Source organism: Labrus mixtus, chromosome 14 (genome assembly GCF_963584025.1).
Source record: "Labrus mixtus chromosome 14, fLabMix1.1, whole genome shotgun sequence".
Classification (NCBI taxonomy): Eukaryota; Metazoa; Chordata; class Actinopteri; order Labriformes; family Labridae; genus Labrus; species Labrus mixtus.
The window spans coordinates 1,730,660-1,753,522 of record NC_083625.1 but is presented as its reverse complement, the minus strand read 5'-3'; the positions used below and the strand labels follow the sequence as shown (position 1 = coordinate 1,753,522).

At 45.9% G+C, this 22,863-nt stretch overlaps 1 protein-coding gene across 1 annotated transcript in view; it reads right to left on the bottom strand.

Moving 5' to 3' along the window:
- si:dkeyp-23e4.3 (rho GTPase-activating protein 7) overlaps positions 1-16,822 on the bottom strand; it is a 69,492-nt gene extending 52,670 nt beyond the window's left edge. The window contains 1 exon segment of the mRNA XM_061056117.1: positions 16,613-16,822. Within this exon segment, the coding sequence (XP_060912100.1) occupies positions 16,613-16,733 (121 nt within the window). The 5' untranslated portion in view covers positions 16,734-16,822.
- Between the last annotated feature and the right edge of the window lie 6,041 nt (positions 16,823-22,863).

Sequence of the window (22,863 nt, the reverse complement as noted above, 5' to 3'; positions counted from 1 at the left end):
AACAAAAAAGAGGAGAAACAGTCACAACAAGCCTCGAAAGCTCTGCAAACAAAGCCATACATGAGTACCTGCAGTTCAATGTTTAGAGCAAATCTTCAGCCCTTTTCACACATCACCCTCACAGCGGGACATTTTCCCTGTCAGACGGGAGGGGAGGAAGGTCTCAGGAAGCAGGACACGACGAGGGGAGTGCTGGGATAGAAATTCAGTCTGCGACTTTGAGATGGAGAGGCCCTGACCATACTGTAGGTTATTATAAATAAGCAGGTTAAACCAACATCATAAGACCTCCATCGCTCTTTCTTTGCTCCAACCTCTTCTTCTCCTCTCCCTCTTAATAAGCCGCAACCGTCGCTGCTTCTTCTCTTCATCAGCGGCGTCCACATTCATGCTGCACGAAGATCAATCTGTGTAGAGCGGCGGCGAGCCAGCAACGAGTAAAAAAGGAGGACGAGTAATCCTCCACCTGCATGGATTAAACATGCTTTTTGTACTTCAAACTATTTTAAAAACACAATTTAGTATTGGGTTTTAGTAAGAAACACAAAGCAAACATAAACAACCAACACAATGAATTCCTCAAGCAACATGGATAAGATGCAACAGACAGATTTGTTGTTCAACAATGATACTCTTCGCCCCATTATCCACTCCTTCCTTGAACAGATGACGCAGGTACAATTGACCAATGTGGAGGCAGGGTCATTTGACAATCAGACCAAAAAACTTCTAATAGAAATGTGTGTGGAGATAATTGACCGTGTTTCTAAAGGCATCTATGAGATCTTTAGAAATAACACAACAGAGGAGAATAACTTGGCTCAGAGACCCTCAAAATCACCCAGTTGTTCTTCTGGATCTGAAGGGTCAGAGAACAGTGTGGCTGTATCTGAGGAGCAGGTGTACGGGTGTCTGGATGGGTTTGCACAGACTTTGGCTGAGTGCTTCGGTTACCCCCCACGGGGTATGCCAGGTAACATCCATTACCTCACTGGAGAGCAGGTGACGAGGCTCGTGGTTACAGAGGTCACAGAGAGAGTAAACTCTGAGCTCTCCAAAAGTGGTCAAGGAAGTCAAAGCAGCGGAGAGAACAACAAGGGAGGCAAGATTAAAACTGGCAGGTTGATAGTTTGCTCTGATGAAAGCCAAGCTGAGAAAGTTGAATCGTTGTCATCACTTGAGCAATGCTCTGAGCAGGAGGAGGACACTGAAGTACCTGTGATTGACCAGGACGAGGAGGTGAGCCAAACATCTCAGTCCCCCATTTCTCCTCTTAAAGGAGAGAATAAAGAGGATGTTCATTCTGTGAACATCAAAAACGTTGATTCAATCACAGCAGTGAAGTTGATCCTACAGGAAGAGGCCAGCAATCTGACAGGTGTTGACAATGGTTGCATGTCAGATGAAGAACTGAGCCTGCATCTTTCCAGATCTTCCAAAGATTCAGAAGATCTCACGATTGAGTTTATGGAAACTGTGAGCAATGAAATTGAACAGGACCTGGAAGATGCACCTATGGAGATCAAATTAGAGACAGCATCATCCAAAATTTAAATCAGGAAGAGGCTAACAGATAAAATGAAGGTTGAGAAAGATGAATCGTTGTCAGAAGCCCCTTACATTCACCAGCAATATTTGTGTGAGCAAGCAGTGTGTGAAGACGCAGCCCCTACATTTACAGCCTTGACACCCGAGGTCAGCTTCAGTTTATTGGAGCCGTCTGACGAAGCACCCAAGTTGGATGAGATAGCCTGTGATATCATGGTGTCAGAGCTGTTACTCACAGTTATGAAAGATGTACCCATCAGCGAGTCCCATGAAGCCTACAGAGCCACCATAGAAACTTTGAAAAACATGCTTTTGTCAGAAGTAAGGGCGTCCGGCATTGAAATTAATTTAAGATGTAAGAGTATTAAAAAGACATGTGAGAAGGTGCACAAGGACCTGTGCAAGAAGATTGGTAAAAGGCTTTGGAGGAGCCTGCTGTTACAGACTCCGTCAGTCATTGAGTTCGCGATTGAGACTCTGAAAAAGCGTCTTTTACCCAAAGAGAGGAGTGGCGTCAAAGGGTTCTTCAAATCTATGTGTAACTCTGTCACTGGCCTCTTCAAACGTGGCTAAAGATGAGTTACCGTCGCTGATCCTCAGGTGGGTGGGTGCACAGACCTTTCTCACAGCTGTCATTTTGTGTAGCAGCTAGCCTTTTGGTTCCTGCTATGACAGAATCTCAGCTGTGAGGTCTACTCACAGGTCTACTGGGGCCTCACGTCAGACCTCATGTTCAGGTTATTCTCTGTTATCAGCCTCTCTTTGGCTCCTAGCTCAGAGGGTCTAACCTGGACATGAGGAAGGACTTCAGGTCCCACCAGGGCCACACAGGACGACATGTGAACCCGCATGGAGTCCTGGGTGATGGGGGTTTACTCCGAGTGCTTCGGTTTCCCCCGACAGTAACAACAAATAATTATAATTGGAAAAATTAACTAAATAAATTGGAAAAATTAAAAATCATCTCTGTTTTGATAAATATCTTCCTTTTCTCAGAATATATCAAATATGTATTTGTGTCTCACAGTTGGTTTCTGTTCTGACTCGGTCCGTGGTTATGATGTTTGCTCTCGATCTCTTGCATTATTTATCTGTTCACATTTGAAGGGAAACTTGATATTCCTGATATTTTATGGTCCAAACAGCTAATAAATTACAATAATAAAAAATAAAAATAAAAATTTGGCGGGAATGTTTGAGAACCAAAAAAGAAGAACCAAATTTGTGAGACGTAAGCCGGTGAAGCCTCTTCTCCCAGCAGTGGAGAGCAGACCTCCTCTGGCATCCCTGCAGCGTTCTGCCCCCCAACCAGAAGGCCTCCAGAGAGCTGGCCAATCAGAAGACAATGGGCATGTGGGGAGGGGGGCCTTAAAGAGACACCAGCTGAAATGAGGGTTTTCACTGACACCAGTATCAGATCAATAAGATCATCTAAAGCTGCTTTAAAGGTTTCACAGGCTGACATCATGAAAGGGGGGGGGGGGGGGGGGTGCACAAGGAGAAAGATGGTAAGCTTTTGCTCACAGTAAAAGTCTACAACTCAAACTGTGAGCTATTGTTTGCCCGTCTCGAGGAATCCGTCCTGCACAGCTGGACTCAGACAGGTGGACGGTGTCCTCCAGGTAAACGAGGACCTTCTGACCTCACACAGCAACTCTGACAAATGGACTGTCTGCATCAGAGTCGACTCATTACTGAGAGTAATAAAGCAGCAGGAATGGGATTAAAAAGGTAATTTAAAATAAGAAATCATCATGTGTCTTCTTCAGCATTAAGATAAACATGTACAGTACAAGAAGGTCTAATCAGGACTCCATGGAACAACTTCAGAGTTGTTAGAAAGATTCATAATTAAATCTTTTTTAATTCCATGACTTAGTAAACACACTTTTTATGATTGCAGGAGACTTTTAAAAAGGATTCCTGACCTCAGACGGTGGCCTCTACATTTCATTATTTGGAGTACCACCAACTCAGAGGGACAGTTGCAGGCTGAGATAGACTCTTTCGCAGAATGGTGTAGGCTGAACTGTCTTGACCTTAACACCTCAAAGACCAAAGAACTGGTTGTTGACTTCCGGAAAGAACCTAACAGCATCCCCACTCTGTCAGTCAACAACCAGCCCATAGAGAGGGTTGAATCATACAGATACCTTGGGACAATAATTGATCACAGGCTCACCTTCCAACCCCACAGCAAATCCATCTTCTCCAAGTGCCAGCAGCGCCTCTTCTTCCTCAGAAAACTCCGCAAATTTCAAGTCCACCAATCAGTCCTAACAGCATTTTACAAATGTTTTATAGAATCAGTTTTAACCTTCAACATCACAGCCTGGTTTGGGTCTCTGCCAAACATTCATCGTAACCCATTAAACAGGATCATAACAATAAGCAGCAAAATAATCGGACAGCAGCAGGAACCACTGATCAGTATCTACAACAGGAGAACAAAACTAAAAGGACAACACATCACTCAGACAGCACACACTCACTCTGCCATCTCTACAACCGTCTCCCCTCAGGCCACAGATACAGATCTCTCACTTTCCGGACTAATCGAGCCATGTCAAGCTTTGCTCCCACATCCATCAGGCTCATGAACAAATTATCTATTTCTTATTTATTTTTAAGACCACTCATTTAACCGCTCATAACAATTATTTATGACCTATTTATCATGCTTTTAATAGAGCCACTTGTATGTGTGTGTTTCTGCTGTTGTTTTTGTGTCTAGCTGTATGCGTACTGATGCTCTTTTACACAAATGAAGTTCCTAACGGATAAATAAAGTTATTTGAATTGAATTGAGTGTGCTGTGATGAGAGATGAAACCGGACTGCTGGTTCTCAAACTGAGTGTTCGGGACCCGTCTGGGGGCCGCAGAGGCGCTGAAGGGAGGAAGCCAGCACTTCAACATAGCATGTTTCCTTAATGTCTGATCAGATAGTAAGCTCACTTTATCATTTCATTCTCTACATTTACATTCACTGATTGGACTTTTAAATTGTCTCAATATTGTTATAAATATCAGAAAAAATCAACAACCTACTTCCCTGCTATGATTGGACATCTGTTTAAATTCATGTTAATGTTTCTGGTTCTTGGACTTTGGACTCGTTTCCTGAAGGTTTAAAAAGTGAATTAAAGTGAATCATCTTACTACACTGGTGTTAGGCCGTGTTCACACTTGACTTCTTTTTTCAACTGCCAGCGCCGTTTTTACATACAAGCCTATGGAAAAATGAAAAAGTATGACGCCTTTTCAAAAAGCGCTGCGCCCGACGCCTTTTTCAGTTGAATTATTTCAACTTTTCAGAAAAGCGCTGGGTGACGTCAAGCGCCTTTCTGACAGATGACCAATCAGGACGAGTAGTAACCTACGTCCCTAGTTACCGGTGCCCAACAATGGCAAACTTCCACTAGATATGTGTGCATTGCGTGTCCGCTCCGGTCTCCGGTTCAAACAGCTAATAAATTACAATAATTAAAAAAAAGGAAGTGACATCAATTTTGGCAGGAATGTTTGAGAACCAAAAACGAAGAACCAAACTTTTGCCTCCAGAGAGCTGGCCAATCAGAAGACAATGGGCATGTGGGGAGGGGGGCCTTAAAGAGACACAAGCTGAAATGAGGGTTTTCACTGACACCAGTATCAGATCAATAAGATCATGTAAAGCTGCTCTAAAGGTTTCACAGGCTGACATCATGAAGGGGGGGGGGGGGGGGGGGGGGGGGGGGGGCACAAGGAGAACGATGGTAAGCTTTTGCTCACAGTAAAAGTCTACAACTCAAAGTGTGAGCTATTGTTTGCCCGTCTCGAGGAATCCGTCCTGCACAGCTGGACTCAGACAGGTGGACGGTGTCCTCCAGGTAAACGAGGACCTTCTGACCTCACACAGCAACTCTGACAAATGGACTGTCTGCATCAGAGTCGACTCATTACTGAGAGTAATAAAGCAGCAGGAATGGGATTAAAAAGGTAATTTAAAATAAGAAATCATCGTCTCTTCTTCAGCATGTGCATTGATGTTCCTCTTAACTCAGTAAAACTTAAACTGTGGTCGGGTAAAACACTTCTACACAGAACGATTTATATATTGGAGATTGTTGTGACCCGTTCCAAAGGTCACCAAAGCAGCGGGAGTGGATCCAAACACTTTCTACACATCCCAGAATTGATTGCATACAGAGGCGGTAACATTCAGGGTGAGAGACGTCATTGGACCACGCTTTTGTTTTGACGATGCCACGTTCACAAGAAGCTTTTCGTCCAGACACAACCCTGAGCATGAGCGTTCATCTTCACCCGACAGGCCAGCGGCTCCTTTTACGGTGTAGGTACCAGATGTGCTCGGTCCTGCGCCTGTTAGTGAAGTCACACAATATGATCGGAGAGTTTATAGTTTTCACGGTTTTGTCGGGTCTTTGACCACAACAGTGACCGCCCACTGACGATAGGACATTTAATTCTGCACCAAAACGACATTAAAAAATGGAAAAAAGACAAGACTGTGTATATGATTTTCGTCCGAAGTCAAGGACCTACACATCCCACAATCCATTGCGAATTATATTGTGTCTTCTTCACAGTAACTTTTGTCATTGTTATAGTTTTTATACCGTTAATAAGTGTTGTACTATCTTGTAGTTTGTGTTGTGGAAAATATAAACTACATTCACTGCGGCATGACGAGGTTATTAGGCTAGTACATTTTGTGTTAGCTAACTAACTAGCTAGCTAGCCTGCTAGCGGGACTTCTCTGTTCGCATACGGGGCAGAGGGGCGGGAAACATTGCCATGGTAACAGCAGGTTTAACCAATCAGAAACACTATGATTGTGGGAATGTAGTACTATGCCCCGATATCGTGAATAAAACCTCATATTGTGTGACTTCACTAGCAGGCGCACGACCCCGAGTCGATCTGAACACCCGAGCACATCTGGTACCTCCAACGGCCATAAGACTCCTGGCTCCCTGACACGAGTCTGAACTCCACCACACACGATCCTCAACAACAGAGTTGTTTGACAGAGAGCCAATCAGGCTGCAGACACACACACACACACACACACACGTTATGAGACGCAGGGTGAATTTAGACGCTCACTTACTACTTCTCTGAACCATTTAGCATCTGCTCGTCTGTTAGCCGTTTCCGAGTGAAGCCATAAAAGCAGGAAAGTGTTGTGTCCTGTGATGATGTGAATGACTGACAGACGGGCAGACAGACATGTAGGAGACACAGAATCACCTGGACCACCGTCAAACAGCGAGCAGATCCTCCTCCAGGGGGCGGCTCCTGTAATAAAACATCTTGATGTGCACGTGCACAGTCTCAGGAGGATCGTTGACTCAAACACTGAATTAAAAAATACATATTTTTGTTAAATTCATTTTGTAACTGCAGATGTTCATCATGTAAGAAGCATGATCGATCCAGACTCATCAAAAATACATAAAGCTGCCTGTGTGTCTGTAGACTGTCATCCTACAAGGAGACGGATTCTCCTCTAAATGTCAGCAAACATCAGTGAAGTGAAGTTCTGGTGTTACTGTTAAAAGAGTGACCATGTTAACAGATGACTTCCAGACAAACATGACTAAAAGTGTCCAAACAAACGCCTGTTTATTCAGTTTTTGTATCATCATAACGTCAAATATACTTATTAGATATGTTTTAATGAAAGATAGACAAGGAGACATTCGTTAGGACACATAACCTCCGACCACCACAGATGCATTCACCTGAAAGTCACCAGATAACATGGTCACCCTTTGAGCTGTAACCCCAGCAAGGACTTGGAGGCGGTTTCTAGCGATTTAGATTTTGTGCTGTGGAATGCATGAGGGTCGCAAGAGCCCAAAACTGTCAGTTCATGTTAATATCTGTGTTTTTCTGAGGTGGTCAGGTGATGTAAACATGCTTCGTTTCATATCCACATACCTAATTAGTTTTATTTATACTGATTCAATGACTCACACACAAACAGTGACAGTAGCAAAAATTAGATTTGCTAAGCAATTTTTTTTCTCTCTGAATATTCTCCATTATTGATGTGTGTGTGTGTGTGTGTGTGTGTGTGTGTGTGTGTGTGTGTGTGTGTGTGTGTGTGTGTGTGCACATGTCAGTAAACGTGCGATCATATATCACCACAGCTGTGTTTGAGGAGCATCATGACGGACTCACACAGTGCAAACATGTAAATCCTGCAGCGAGCATCACGGAGCAGAACAAGCGCAGAGTTAAACACTTCTGCTCGGCTGCACAGAGACGGCACATGAATACATGGATGAGCTGCAGGCCAACTGTTGAATACCCAGCAGATTGAGAAAACATCAGACATGTGGAGAGAAGTGTCAGTCTTCACACACACAGAGGATCGCTTCCTGATGCACATAATGATCAGCAGGAAATCCCACAAGCACAACCAAACCATTGAATCCTGAACAGAAGAACGCGGTGATGAAGATTATTCACATTTATTCTGCAGAAAGTCAGAGTGAGCTGATGTGAGAATGCAGCAGGATATAATCAGGGGGCCGAGAAACGCCCCCTGCTGGTCGTTAGAATGAATGCAGGTTTGAATGCATACCCAGAGGCTGCATTTGACCTTCAGGGTCACACTCAATCTATAGTTTTTTTTTAAAGTCATCAGAAAATATCAGAAGTAACCTGATAAAGATTTCTCCATCTTCACCAGCTTTAAAATAAAGCAGAACCTTTTTTAGGAGGAGAAATATTAGAAAAGGGAGTTTTCTTTTTCAGAGAGTGGAGCTCAGGTTGTGTCACTAAAGAATAAAGAAGTCTGTTTAGTGGGAAGATGGTGCGAGATGATTTTCTGCAGTCCGTCTCTCGGACACAAAGACGCTGGAGTCCATTGTCCCACACATTTTGACGCCTGCTCCATTATCATGTGGCCTCCTGAAAGATTGGAAAAAGCAGCACGACAAAATAAAAACAGCTATTTCTCTTTTTGTGATGGCTGGTGGAATGGAAAGTTATTCAGCAAGAGAGACACACACAATGAGAGAATCCAGAGAGTTTTTATCAGTATTCAGACGAACAAAACCTTTATTCAGGTCGACAACATGCTGAAGCAAATAATAAAAAACAGACTGAAGCTGAAGCTGTTACAGATGTCATACATAGTTTAACTGACACATTTCCATGACCTTTCAGGTCTTTGAGGCAAGAGAACTACAAGATCACAGGAGAACTACAAGATCAGGAAAACTACAAGATCACGTGCAGTAGTGCTGCAACAACGAATCGCTAAAATCGATAAAAATCGATTAATAAAAGTGTTGCCAACGAATTTCATTATCGATTTGTTGCGTCGCACGATTAATGCGTCACTGCCTTTGTCGCAGACTGTGGTGACGTACACGCCGAACTGTTTACATGCCGACAGCACAGCGTGCCGGAGCTAGAGCGTGAGAGAGCGGAGCTGGTATTTCAGATATTAAACATAGCAGAGCGGAGAGAACGGTTCAACAGAAGTCTTCTAAAGTGTGGGAGCACACAATGCACAAAAACATGAGTTAGTTGCAAGCTTTGCAATAGCGATATGGCGCGGCACAGGAGCACCACAGTGATGATGCAACACCTGAAAAGTAAACATGTCGGAGTCTTCGCTGACTAGGAAGAGAGTTCGACAGCAGGGTAAGTCACTACAAAATCCCATGTTTGTTCCGTTTTCAAGTAAGAAAATGTAACGTTAGTCTCTCCGGTTGCTCGGCTGGTGCTTGTGTTTACTTGTTATCCAGCTTGACAAGCATGAAAAGTTCATTAAAGTAACGTTTAACGTTAGCTGGTTAATGACGGCGGCAGAGAAAACGTTTTACTTTGCCAACGTCAAACAAGCTTAGACTAAAGAAAACTTATGTTGTCAGAGATATTCTTTGCTTTTTTCCCATATTATTTTCTGTTGACGTTGGAATATATTTGTGTAGGTGTGTGTTTTGCATTTTATTTTAGTTTAAAACATTTTTAAAGCACTTTGTCAGCTTGCTGTAAATAAACAATTAAAAACGAATGTACTTACTACAATGATTTAATAATGTGATGATTAAGCTTCCAGCGTTAATTTTCTATAATAAGGTGAGAGTTAATACACAGCACTGTATGCAAGTGCATTTAGACACTTAATTAAATTTGTGTAAATAAGTTGTTTTAGGGTACCTGTATTGGTGTAAATAAATATATATTATAAAAACGTGTGTTGTCTGTAAGTGCTCTTTGGGTTACTTACTTAGAAGAAGAAGAAGAAGAATTTATACTTTATTGATCCCGCGAGGGGAAATTCGTTTTTACACTCTGTCTAGTAAACATGCTACACAAACATGAACTGAAATACACACACATGCACAAACAGGATCCTGTGGACATGCACTAATGGAGAGGTCTCAGAGTGAGGGGGCTGCCCTACGGCGGGCGCTCCTGAGCTTGTGGGGGGGGGGGGGGTTAGGTGCCTTGCTCAAGGGCACCTCGGCAGTGCTCAGGAAGTGGCCTGGCACCTCTCCAGCTACCAGACCAATTTCCGGACTTGGTCCGTGCCGGGACTTGAACCGGCGACCTTCCGATTCCCAACCCAAGTCCCTACAGACTGAGCTACTGCCGCCCACACTGAGCTACTGCCGCCCACTTACCTTTACATAACAATAATTCATAACTAAAAGAACAAGGCATATTGATTAGATGTAAATTGTGCTGTTTTACATACTAATACTATCTTTGTCATTGCAGAAAACAATCATGTACACAACAGCAAGCATCCGTCTTGACAGATCCTCAACATGCTCGTCGCTGACATTAGGCCTCTTACGATGGTTGAAAATGAAGATGTAACTTCACTACAATGATCTCCACCTTGAACCCTGGCTACACTCTTCCCTCAAGGACCCATTTCACAAAGCTCATGGAGACGTTCAAGCAGTAACCTGTTGTTTTTGCACTTTTGTTTGCCCTGTCAATGAACTAATGTTCTGTTTTTGAATAAACGTGTGGAAATTCAAAATGTTTTTTTTTTAATCCGATTCATCGATTAATCGGAAAAATAATTAACCGATTAATCGATTATTAAAATAATCGTTAGTTGCAGCCCTAACGTGCAGTATTAAACTGTAATCAGAGGAATAGCGTAGCATGTGTCTGATCTAGCTAACAGGACACGGTGCATCCCCGAGTATCTGGAAAGAGTCTAGTTGTTTCTTTAAGACAGAGTTTAAAACAATCCTCAGTGTTCACCTGTGGAGCAGCTACAGAAACAAGACGTGACGTCTCATCAACTCATCTTTAAACTACGCCGGCTGACATTCCCTTTTTGTCCCCTCGTTTAAGAATTCTTTCACAAAAAGGTCGCAGTGTTACTTCATCCTTTCTTACAGGCCGTAATCAAATGTTGCACTCAGCGTATTGTGAAGGTCAGACGAGGCCGAATGAGAACGAGGAGGAGGGTCAGACCTGCCGTGTGTATACCTCGGGATGAAAAGTCGTCCTGTAATAATCAGAGCGAGCCGTAGGACACCCCGCTGCTCTGAGAGGAGCAGAGTCATTTCAGATAAGCTCTTTTCCTCTGCTTTACCCACACACCCTTCATCTCTGAAAACCTACAGCGAGGTGATGAGAAAAGCAGCTGCTCAGGTCTCTGTGGCTCTCAGGTATCCCCCCCCCCCCCCCCCCCCGCCTCGCTGCTCTCTTTGAAAGCTCCTAAAGCACATTTTCTCCAAGATAATAAAAGCACAATACAATATATGCAGTGGAGTCTGGGAGTCTGGCCTCTGCAGACTGCTTTCACTCCGCCTGCTGCTGCTTCTCATCGCTTTTCATCCAACAAGCAGCTTTTTCACCTCGCCAAAGTTTGTCAAATAAACTTTCTTATTAGGTTTGTGTTACCTGGACAGGTAACATGTCAGACTGTGTTTAAACTCTTTATATGTGATTTTTCACACTTAAATGTAGAAATCAAGTATCTCCTCTGAAAATAACTCTGTGAGTCATGACTGTCTACAATGGGTGTAACACCCGAGTCCCACTGTCTGTGATGTTTTCAGAGTTTTCAGAGTCCTATCTTCACTTTGTTTACATCGCCCCGGACGGCCGGCTGACTCCTCCCCTCGTGTATAAAAGTTGTTTAATTGAGGGACTAGAGAAAAGAAGAATAACATACTGTACTCACTGCTTAACTGTGTTTCTAGATCACGCTCATTTCAGGTAAATTTACATGCAGTGTGAAGATACGAGCAGAATAAAGATCGCTAGCATTAGCATGCTAACACAACAATGCAGCGCGAGTTGTTTTGGTTTCATGCTGGTGCTCAAGGGCGACATCTGCTGGATCAAAAAATCACATATAAAGAGAAGCGTGAGTCACATGATGCAGAAAGCTTCCCGAGAGTATTTCCTGTTTTTGTACGTTTGATAATTAACAAACGCCAACGACAAAAAGGTGACATCCCAGGTGTGTGAAGGTCAAAGTGAAGGTCACGCTGATTGACAGGTGCTTTGGTTCTACAGGTAAAAATCATTTATGGACGCTTTATGACGATGTTAAAGATTTTCACAGGGCGATGATGGCCGAGCCGTTAGGGTGCACCCTAAACATCCGGTTAAAACCCTCTGCTCCTCCTCATCCTCCAACTGATCAAACCTTTCATGATGGTCACCATGACAACGGTATGTTTCACAGGACTTTAGACCAACTAGGAGCTAGGTGTGAGATTTAAGGAGTAACCTCTGCCTACGTTAGAATGATGTGGAAATTGTCAGTAATGCTGCTAAACCTTTAGAGGAAACATTAAGAGCTGTGTGATGCAGTCATGGATTCATTGATGGTCGTATCGCCATCTTCACTTATTTTATCGCTGGCCGCCGGGACTGCCGCTGGCCGCAGCAGCCAAGAAACAAAACCAGCCTGTCGGCAGCAGCCGTCTCGCGACTATATTGTCCTCACCGCCGCCGACGAGGAGCCGGGGCCGGCTCGAGCTGGGGCGGACTGGTAGTGTCGGTGCTCTCACTGTTTGTCTATGAACACAGACATAGAGTCTGTTTTCTGACAGAAATTTACAAGATCAGGAATAAATCTCTGAATCAGTTGAGGAAACAGCCTTATGTGTTGAAGTAAATATGTTTGTAAACCTGACCTTAGTGGGAGTGGCCTGCGGTGCTGTGCATTCTGGGATTTGGTGTCTTTCATCCACATGAGCCAAAAAGACACTTTCTGCCTTTTCTCGGCCAAGAAGGCACCAACTTCAAAATGTATTTCACATTTCTACATATATGACCCGATGTCAACACAGAGTCATGTTTCAACGGGTGAAGTATCCCTTTAAAGAACTCAAAGTTTCTCGACTCTCTCGCTCGCTCTACTTGCTCAGTACTGGCGTTAACGGGCTCCTCGATGGCCCAGAAAAACCAAACCAAACCAAACCAGTGTTTCATGTGCAGCTGCGTTCAGAGACACACTGTGTTCATTCTCTCTCTGAACGCAGAGACCTGCTCCTCCTCCCGCTCGCTGATCGCATCTCACACTCAAACCGTTTTTAAATAAAATGATTTGGAGGGTCCCACACGGTGAAATATTCATGCTATCTGAAATATGTGCAGAAGAGGAAGCAGTAAAAAGAGGACGTTTTTTAAATATTCTCTCAGCTGATGCAGAAGAATCAGTTTCTCTGTTTTCTTTGACTCCAGCGGGATTCTTCTCCATCTCCAACAAACATGAAGAAGATTCTTTTAAAAACAGTTTCAGAACAGGAAGTGTTTCCATATTTCTGTGAGAGGTTTGTTTGTTTCCACCGCTGTCTGGACTTTTCTCCGTCTCACCTCATCCCGTCTCTATTCATCGTGTGATTGGCTGAACATGACAGTGAAACGCTCTGCTGGAGTAAAATGAGTGCAAACTCTGAAATCCTGTAATTAAAGTTTAATGTGCCTTTATTTTGAAGGGGCGGGAGGTTGAGCAAACAACACTATGTTTATATTTCTTCTTCTCTTGTTCGTATTTATTCACGCTGTGACATCACAGGTTCCCACTTCTCGTGTTTCTGATGAAGATTCTCGTCTAGTTTGAAAAGTCAGAGGACGATGGTTTCACCGAGCCACACTGACACACACACCTCTCAGAGTATGGTGAATAAACATGAGCGAGCGGGAGCGTCTCAGGAATCAAACCGTGCGGCGTGCAGGCGGTAGAACGCGTTCTTTTTTCTGAACTGAGCGTGAACTCAACCGTCTGTCTGTCTCTCCTGAAGAGTGGCGGCCATCTTTGTTTCAGTGTAAACACAAAGCTCCTGGTGTCTTTCACTCACTTCCTCCCTCTCTCTCTCTCTTCTTTCATCGCTCACTTTCTCGCCCCTCCGCCCGAGCATCTCCGGCCTGACCCCCCCCTCCCCATCCCCCCCGTCCTAATATTTACTCTCTGCTAAAATAAGTTGTCATAACTCAACGCCCAAATATGGTCTTCCTTTCAAACCTGGAGTCAGTGATCTTCCAAACATGGCCTCTTCTGTAAACCTTGTCGTAACTTTTCCCTCGCGCCTGGAAGCGCTCAACGACGACGTGACAGAAACACAGACGTCATCGCCGGGACGGGAACCAGGAAGACGTCCAGCACGCCGACGAAACAACGTGTGAAGTTTATAAACAAACTAAACAACGCAGGACGCTTAAAGAGGCAGCGGGCAGCGTGGACGTTCACATTCCATTTGCAGACAGCCGTCGTCATGGCGACCCAAACATTCTCCTCCTGTTAGTTTGACCTGATAACTGCTCTCATATCTGGCAAACCGAGGGGCATCCAAAACGGCCATGTGGGGGGGTCACCTTAAAAGCGCCTACCTTCTCTGGTCCAAACAAATCCAGAGCATTCAGGAGCAGAATCTAAAGTTAGAAGGAGGACATACTGGCTGCTGCATTGTTGTCAGAGAAGCCAGCACTTCAACATGTTTCCTTAATGATCAGATAGTAAGATACCTTTATCATCTCACTCTCTACACAGCTCACTGATTGGAGCTTTCAGCTTGGACAGTTTGCACGAAAAGGAAAACATGGACACACAGCAGCTCCTTTGACGAAACATTTCAATGTGCTGCCTCCTTCCTCACGTCACAGCTGTCTGAGTTTCATCAGTAGTGTTACCTCATCCTCTTACTTCATGCAAACCCCCCCCCCCCCTTTCTTTGCCGTCACTCTGACTGTGTTCATTATTTAGAGACATATGACAGGCTCAGGGGAGTTCTGTGTGTGTGTGTGTGTGTGTGTGTGTGTGTGTGTGTGTGTGTGTGTGTGTGTGTGTGTGTGTGTGTGTGTGTGTGTGTGTGTGTGTGTGGCCTTGTTAGGTTATTTCACAGAACTGGCTGGTAAAATGTTGAGGTAACCCCCGAGGGCGACATTTCGCCTCCACCTGCTGCAGCGCCATGTGTAGCGGCGGGCTCCGAGAGCGTGAATACAGACGAGGAGGCTGCCAACAACCCGAGCAGGAACACGAGCTAAAAATAGAAGAAGAACCACAGATGCTCTCAAAAACAGAGACAACGGGATGAAGTTTCTGTTTCATGATTTGAAAGTTTATTTAGAGACATCGTTTGTAGTTCAGAGAGTTGAAGTCGACCACGTGACGGACGCCGGTGAAAGACGCTCTGTGTCCGTTAGAAACTCTTTTTAAGCTTCTGGCCTCCGCTTCAGAGCGCCTCTCACCGGCGCTCACTGTTTCTAGGTTACCAAAGTTAACTTCTGATTCAGAAAACTCATTCAGGAACTATCAGCACATCGTGTCCTGGCGTTAGAAGCTTTCTCGTGTGTTTAACCTCTTATTTACACTTCTTCTGCCTTCTCTGCAGGGGCGTTCTCTCTCAGGGGCCCCCTGCTGGTCTGGGACCCCCTGCTGGTCTGGGGCCCCGAGCAGTTGCCTGCCTGTCCTGTTGACAAGCAGCTTTGTGTTACAGGAACACACAGAGTCTCTGCTGTGTGAATGTGTGACATCACTCATCTCAGCCAATCAGTGAGAGCAAATGCTCGCACGTCATTTGTTGATAAAATCCAAACACACACACACCCACACACACACCCACACACACACCCACACACACACCCACACACACACACACACACACACACACACACACACACACACACACACACGCAGACTCAGTGATCCATTAAAACCTGCAGACGTTCACTGTCATGAAGCTCTGACCTCTAATGACCTCTAATGACCTCTGCTGACCTCGGGGGATTCTTCAGATCGAGGTAGACCTGATAGTCGTCAGCGTGGAGGTCACACTGAGATTCCTCGACTCCCTGACTCCACACTACACGGCTCAAATTAACGACTTGCGGGGTCAGACGGTTCGTACGGATCGGTTAAAATTGTCCAATCATCATGATCGACCTGATGACGTTGGAAGGAAGAGGGGCGGGGCTAGAAGACACCCAGAGAGAAGACTGCACAGAAACATTTCCTCTGTCTCAAAGTTTCATCATCATCCGTCTGTCGAGTCTCCATTTTGTTTGTTTACTCTCTGGACTTTTGCACGTGCAGAACGCTCTGCTCTCATTGGTCAACGTGGTGAAAGGCTGAGAGAAGACCGTTAACCCTACGTCTGCTGGATCGAGTTGATAACGTGGAGCCTGACCTCGGCTGTCGGCCGTTTGGGAACATTAAAAAGCTTTTACTTTAACATCGAGTTTCATCCTTTTTTATTTCAGTTTAAAATTCTGAGATAACTGCATCTGTACTTTGAGTCCCGGGCCGCAGCTTAACCTTGAGCTGAAATCACTGATCCTACAACGCTCCCACAGAATCTAATGAGAAACTCTTTGACCTTTAGTGCATCCTCAAGAAGCCTCAAAAGATCTGAATGTTGTATTAATTCTGAGCAGCAGGAGAGACCACGAGAGAGTTCTGAATGTTCAGATGCAGACTCACACACAGGCAGCAGATTTATATAAATATGGACGTCACATCAGCTCTCGAGCTTTGCACAAACAACATGAGAGAAGGTATCCATCATTCTCTTTAAGATGCTAACTAACTTAAACTCGTCTCTCATCTGGACTCACCCCTCAGCCGCCTCTCCCTCACGCTCCTCCAGAACGCGTCCCACGCCTTGTTGGTGGACTCTTTCACGTGCTCGCTGAAGGATCTCCTCAGAGGAGTTTTTACCCCCGACGTCTGAGCCATAATCCAAACGTTCAAAAGGTTACATATTCCCAAACGCTGTTTCTGCAGAGTTTCAAACACATGTGAAGCATTCCCTCCGTCACTGCTCGAACTGAAGGAGTGTTTGACTTGAGAGGAGGAGGAGGAGGAGGAGGAAGAGGAGGAGGAGGAGAAAGAGGAAGAGGAAGAGGAGGAGGAAGAAGAGGAGGAGGAGGAAGAGGAGGAGGAGGAGGAAGAAGAGGAGGAGGAGGAGGAAGAGGAGGAGAGAGGAGGAAGAGGAGGAGGAAGAGGAGGAAGAGGAGGAGGAAGAGGAGGAGGAAGAGGAAGAAGAGGAGGAGGAGGAGGAAGAGGAGGAGGAAGAGGAAGAAGAGGAGGAGGAAGAGGAGGAGGAAGAGGAGGAGGAAGAGGAAGAAGAGGAGGAGGAGGAGGAGGAGGAGGAGGAGGAAGAGGAGGAGGAGGAGGAAGAGGAGGAGGAGGAGGAAGAAGAGGAGGAGGAGGAGGAAGAGGAGGAGAGAGGAGGAAGAGGAGGAGGAAGAGGAGGAGGAAGAGGAAGAAGAGGAGGAGGAGGAGGAAGAGGAGGAGGAGGAGGAAGAAGAGGAGGAGGAAGAAGAGGAGGAGGAAGAGGAGGAGGAAGAGGAGGAGGAAGGAGTTCAGTCAGGGTGAGCCTGCTGCTGCTCCATGTTGGACGTGGCGTGCAGTCCCTCCCTCTGACTGATCAAATCTTTCCAAACGACAGAGAGAGAGACGATGACGACGCCGTTTGTTGAACTCGTTTTGTTTCATCATAAAAAAACATCTGAAACCTCTGAGCTGAGTTCATGAACCTGAGACGCTGAACTCTGCTTCAACTCCACGCTAACAACGCCTCTGGATCTCTGTCTTCTGATTGGTCCACAGTCAAACCTGTGCAGAACATCCAGGATTAAAACGAGAGCTGAGATCTGTCAGCGTTTCAGCTCGCCGTTAAAGCTGCACGTTTTGGAGAATCAAGGCCGACGTCTTTCCTGTTTCATTCTCACGCCTTTTGTTTCCACAGGAAGTGAGCTTTGATCGGACCGCTGTGGCGTTATGCAAAGTAAAAAACGTTCACTGTCACGATCACTGCTCGTCTTCAATCCCCTCCACGAGCTGCTCACACGTCTATTTTAATATTTGTTTGTGACAGGAAGAAGCCCCCCCTCGTCCTCTGATGGGAGACATCTTTTGTTTACTCTTCAAACGAGACCTAAATTAGTCGTGTTCCCGGCGGTTTTCAAAAAGCAGGTAATTAAATAGCACTCAGCTGCACGGCGAGCTGAACTCCCCGTGCGCCGCCGCTCTCGCTGAGAAAACGCCGAGCGGGCAGAAACCAAGAGGTGGCCTCACTCGTCACATTTCAGATGAAATATTTGCTCGTGTCAAAGAAACAAACACACACACATCCGGAGTGACTCACCGCTCGGAGGACGACGGCGAGGGTTCAGCGACCTCGCCCGCTGACGCTCTGACGTGCTGCAGGATTCAAAACGTGGCGTCCGGTTCACGAGCGAATCTGTCAAAGCAGAGCGAGACAAAGATCCAAACACGACCGAGAGGTCAGCTGATGATCAACTCCATCCTGTCGACAAGTTTAAAAGGACCTAAACTTGGGGCGCTGGTGGGTCAGTGGTTGGTGCGCGCGACCCATGTACAGAGGCTGTTGTCCTCCAGTTGTCCATTCATCTGTATCAGTTTGTAAGTCTGTAAAAACTTCAACCAATGTCTGCCACGAGGTACCAATCTGATGAACCAATCAGACGCCTCCCTGTCTCCCTGCTCGCTCTCTACCTCTTGCGTGCTCTAGCTCACACTCAGAGCTCGTCACCGATGACTTTAGGAGTTTATACTGTGAGTTTACTGACCGCTGAATGAGACATGAGACGACGTAGTTTCTACACAATGACAGAGATGAGCTGAGGTCCGATTCTGGAGGGACGGTGCTCGTGCATGTAAGTGAGGGGGCGTGGCTTTAGAGGGAGCACAGAGGGGAGGGGGTGCAGACGCAGCACTGAGGGAATGCTACTTTCAAAATCATGCTAGTTTTCCAAAATGACCAACCCTGCCAAGATGCTTTTTTGTTTGTTATAATTTAAATTCTGAGTTTTATGAAGTGAATCTGTAAAACTGTAAACATGTCGAGCTCTCTCTCCTCCTGCTGAGCGGCTCAAACCCTTCAACATGTCTGACTGTCAAGAGGACAAAAAGCTTCCTTACTCACCTCTCCTCCTCGTTCAGCCTCCAGGTACACCGTCCATTGTTAGTCTGCTCCTCTCCTCCTCCTCCTCTGCTGCTTCTCTTCCTGCCCAGCAGCTTGTCAGTCATTTTGACGAGCTGTCTCTGCGTGCAGCGTTCAGGCCTCTGGCTGCAGCAAACAGCAAACAGCATCAGTAAACTCTCCTCAGGTGCAGGAAGAGCTTCAGCACACATCCTCAGCATCTCTTCAACTTCTCCTGTCAGCTTCATGTTTCCCTCCTCTCTGTGCTGCCCGCTGCTGCCTCTGCCCCCTGACCCCATGTTGATGTGTGCAACACGCCTCTCTGCTGCCCCCTGTTGGTCAGGAGGCACATGGCTGTTCTCCAGACTTCTGGAGCATGTACAGGTCGATCGAAGTGATTCTTTCTGCACTAGAATTTAAACTTTGACATAATACGAGTAAACTTACTTTTAGTGGATAATGACTGCAGCCTGTGATGATAAAGAGAAAAGGAAAGAAGAAGGTCAAAGGTGAGAAATTAAAATGTGATGTGCAGACTTTATGGTGTGTGCATGTGAAATCTGTCCACTGAAACCAGCTCGGTGTGGTTTATAATCTTTGACAGCAGCCAGGAGGGAATCGGGACGGAGGATCTGCTCCACAGCCAACCAGAAAAACCCAACTGCCAGGAATCCATGTGATGGTCTCTGAGCCAGTTTGCAGATTGTTCAGGCAGATTCATGTCTGGCACAGGCGCGGTGAACAAACGGGGCTAAAATATGGATTATCTGAACACGCTGTGCCTGAGTGTTATGGCTCCTTCCTACATGATGACATAAAGAGAGTCACTCCTTCACGATGTTTAAAGGGGACATATTCAGAAAAATCCACTTTAGTGTTTTTGAACATATATCTGTGTAACCTGAGAATCTACTGACCCACAACATGTGAAATAAACCATCCAGTCCTTTGTTTGTGGTCTGCATAAGTCTTACAACACAGAGAAAAATGCTCTGTTTCTAATGTGCTCTCCTTGTGATGTCACAGTGGGATTCTGGTAAAAAAAAAAAATCCCCTCCCCTCCCCTGATATCTCCACCCATGGACTCCACCCCCAGACTAGCACAAAACTTTTGAGCAGGTCGGCCATTTTTATTCTCTCTATAGAGGAGTGATGTCTACGGGGAAAACTCAGGGGGGGTCATTACATTTAAAGAGACACACACACCAAAACGGAGCGTTCTGAGAGAGCTGGTTTATACAGGGTCACAAACCTCCTCTGGTGCTTGATTCATGTTATATTTTGACCAAAGCACAGCACAGATGTTTCATTTAGACCACAGGGGGACTGTTTGAAAAGGTGGAGGAGGGGACTGTTTGAAAAGGTGGAGGAGGGGACTGTTTGAAAAGGTGGAGGAGGGGACTGTTTGAAAAGGTGGAGGAGGGGGACTGTTTGAAAAGGTGGAGGAGGGGGATCATATGTCCTCTTTAAAGCAGGACAGCAGCCGTGTGAAACCCTGTGAGCGAGCTCCGATCTGGACGCAACAAAAACAGGTTTATTTATGTTTAAGATCTCTGGAGTCTCGACAGAGTCTTATCGTCCCGACCGTCCCAGAACGTCTTCCTGAGGATTCAGGCTCACAGTTTACTCTACTCTTCTACAAACACACCATCATCCGTCACCTTTGACCTTCCTGTGGAGAATGTTTGTGTCCCTCTGAGGACAGGAGGTCTAAAACTCCCTCACATCTGATCAGCTCTGTGATTGGTCCTGATTGCAAACCTCCACTCCAATCAGCTCATTAGCTTTAATGAGATAAACACTCTTTCATTTAGTGAATTCAACAGCTTCTTCTTTTGATCACACATCATAATTAATATTTTATCTTTTTGAGAGAGCGCTCAGATTAACGAGGAGAGCTTTTCAATCAGAACAATAAGTGTGATTAAAGCGTGCGTCTGATTGGAGGTTATTGTTCCTCTTCGATATGATGCAGCGTCGTTTGTCTAAAGTTACCACAAGGATCACACGTCTGTGAGTCCATGGACGTTTTCACCGTGTGACCAGTAACATCTGTAAACACCTGCAGTATCTGTGAAGAGACCCCCCCCCCCCCCCCCCCCCGGGTCCTTGAAGATATCTGCAGGTAATGAAATGGGAGCGTGCACCTCGGCTCCTCCTTGATCGTCTCGAGGCTCGGCGCTAATCTGAATCTGTTTCATCAGACGACCTCGGAGCCACAGATCAAAGGCACCTGCAGTCGAGTGTAACAACCAATCAGGGCTTACATTGATCAGGAATCAGAGCGTGGAGCGGCGCTGAAGGCGAGTTAGAATCTCTCTTAAACGTCGACTAAAGTGTGACAACCTCAAACAGCCTGCAGGGATCAAAGACACGGCGGCGTCCTGCTGAGCCGCTGCGCTCCACAGAGAGGAAGTACACGACGATGATCCGACCTGCTGCAGCTACGTTCACATTTCATGGCTTTTTGCAAAGGTTCATGCAGCAACATGAGCTGTGGAGAGGAACGGGAGAGACTTTGGTAAAGATACAAAAGTGAGCAGAGGAAGAGCACCACATGGACAGCTGTTCTTTAGAGTTCTAATCAGCATCCAAACCATCCGAAATATCATCATCATCATCATCAATAATATGGAGACCATCATCATTAAGTTAGTAGGTATTCATGAAAGAGCTGGGTCTTTAGCTTTTTCTTAAAGGTGCAGAGGGACTCTGCAGATCACATGGAGTTTGGAAGTTCATTCCACCACCGGGGGGCGACAGAGGAGAAGAGTCTAGTCAGCGTCTTAGGACCCTGTTGTGAAGGTTGGATCAGACGCCTTTCATTGGCAGAGTGTAGTGGGGGGGAGGGAGTGTAGACTTGGAGACCCGTCTCCGTCTAATGGCGAGGTCTATGAGTTTATTTCCTGTTTGGGTAAAAATAGAAACATGTGGAGGAGGGGCTTGAGCCTGAGTTTAGTGACTGAACATTAACCACGAGAAAAAGATGAATGAAGACGAAGCCTTTTTCTGTCGCTTGCTCTCTGATTCTGTCGTCCTTCATTCTCCCTTAACATCCCTTTTATTCGTCCTCCATTTCTCTCACGTTCCCCTCGTCTCCCTTTTCTCCCGCTGCGTCCTCTATCCTTCCTCTGCGCCCCCCCCCCCCCCCCCGTACCTTTCCTCAGTGATTTGCAGGTAAAGACGCGTTTGTATCCTCCCTGATCTTGACGGCGCCTCGCTTCCAGAGATTCAACACAACTTTACTTTAAAATCCATCATGTCTCCTCGTGCGGGCTCAGCGGGGGGGTGGCAATTATGCGTTGAAGGCTGTGTGTGTGTGTGTGTGTGTGTGTGTGTGTCTTTGGGGGGGATGATGTCATCATGTCTACCTTAATACCTGTGGAGAGTTGGATCCACGTCAGGATGGCTGCAACATAAATAATCCCCCCATCTCAACGCCCTAACAGCTGAGATTATGTCTGACAATGGAGGGGGGGGGGGGCATGTTTCAGAGCCATACGTTTCTCCGTGGCTACCTTCTGCAACCTTTTGGAGCCTGGCGAGCAGAAATCAGGTATTGTCTTTTCTACATGTCATCTTTGTTCTTTCTGCAGACACTTCCTGCTCGCCTGTGGAGCGTCGGCCCGGCTTGCTGCTTGCTGCTGCAGGCTCTGAAGGTACCGCAGCTCCAGGGAGGAAAACGCTGCTGATTACACAGCGGGGAGAGCTGAGCGCCATGCACAGACTTTTGTTTGATTTGGCGTATGTGAGTGGGCACCAGACGGAGAAGCTAAACGTAGCCCGGGGCGATCTTGTGAAATTTAAAAAGCTTGATTACAGAGAAATATTTTAGTTCAGCAGACAGCTCGGGGAGTTTTTCTGAGCAGTTCAAAGAGAGAAGAAAATGCTCCGACGTTACGCCCAGTAAGACTCTTA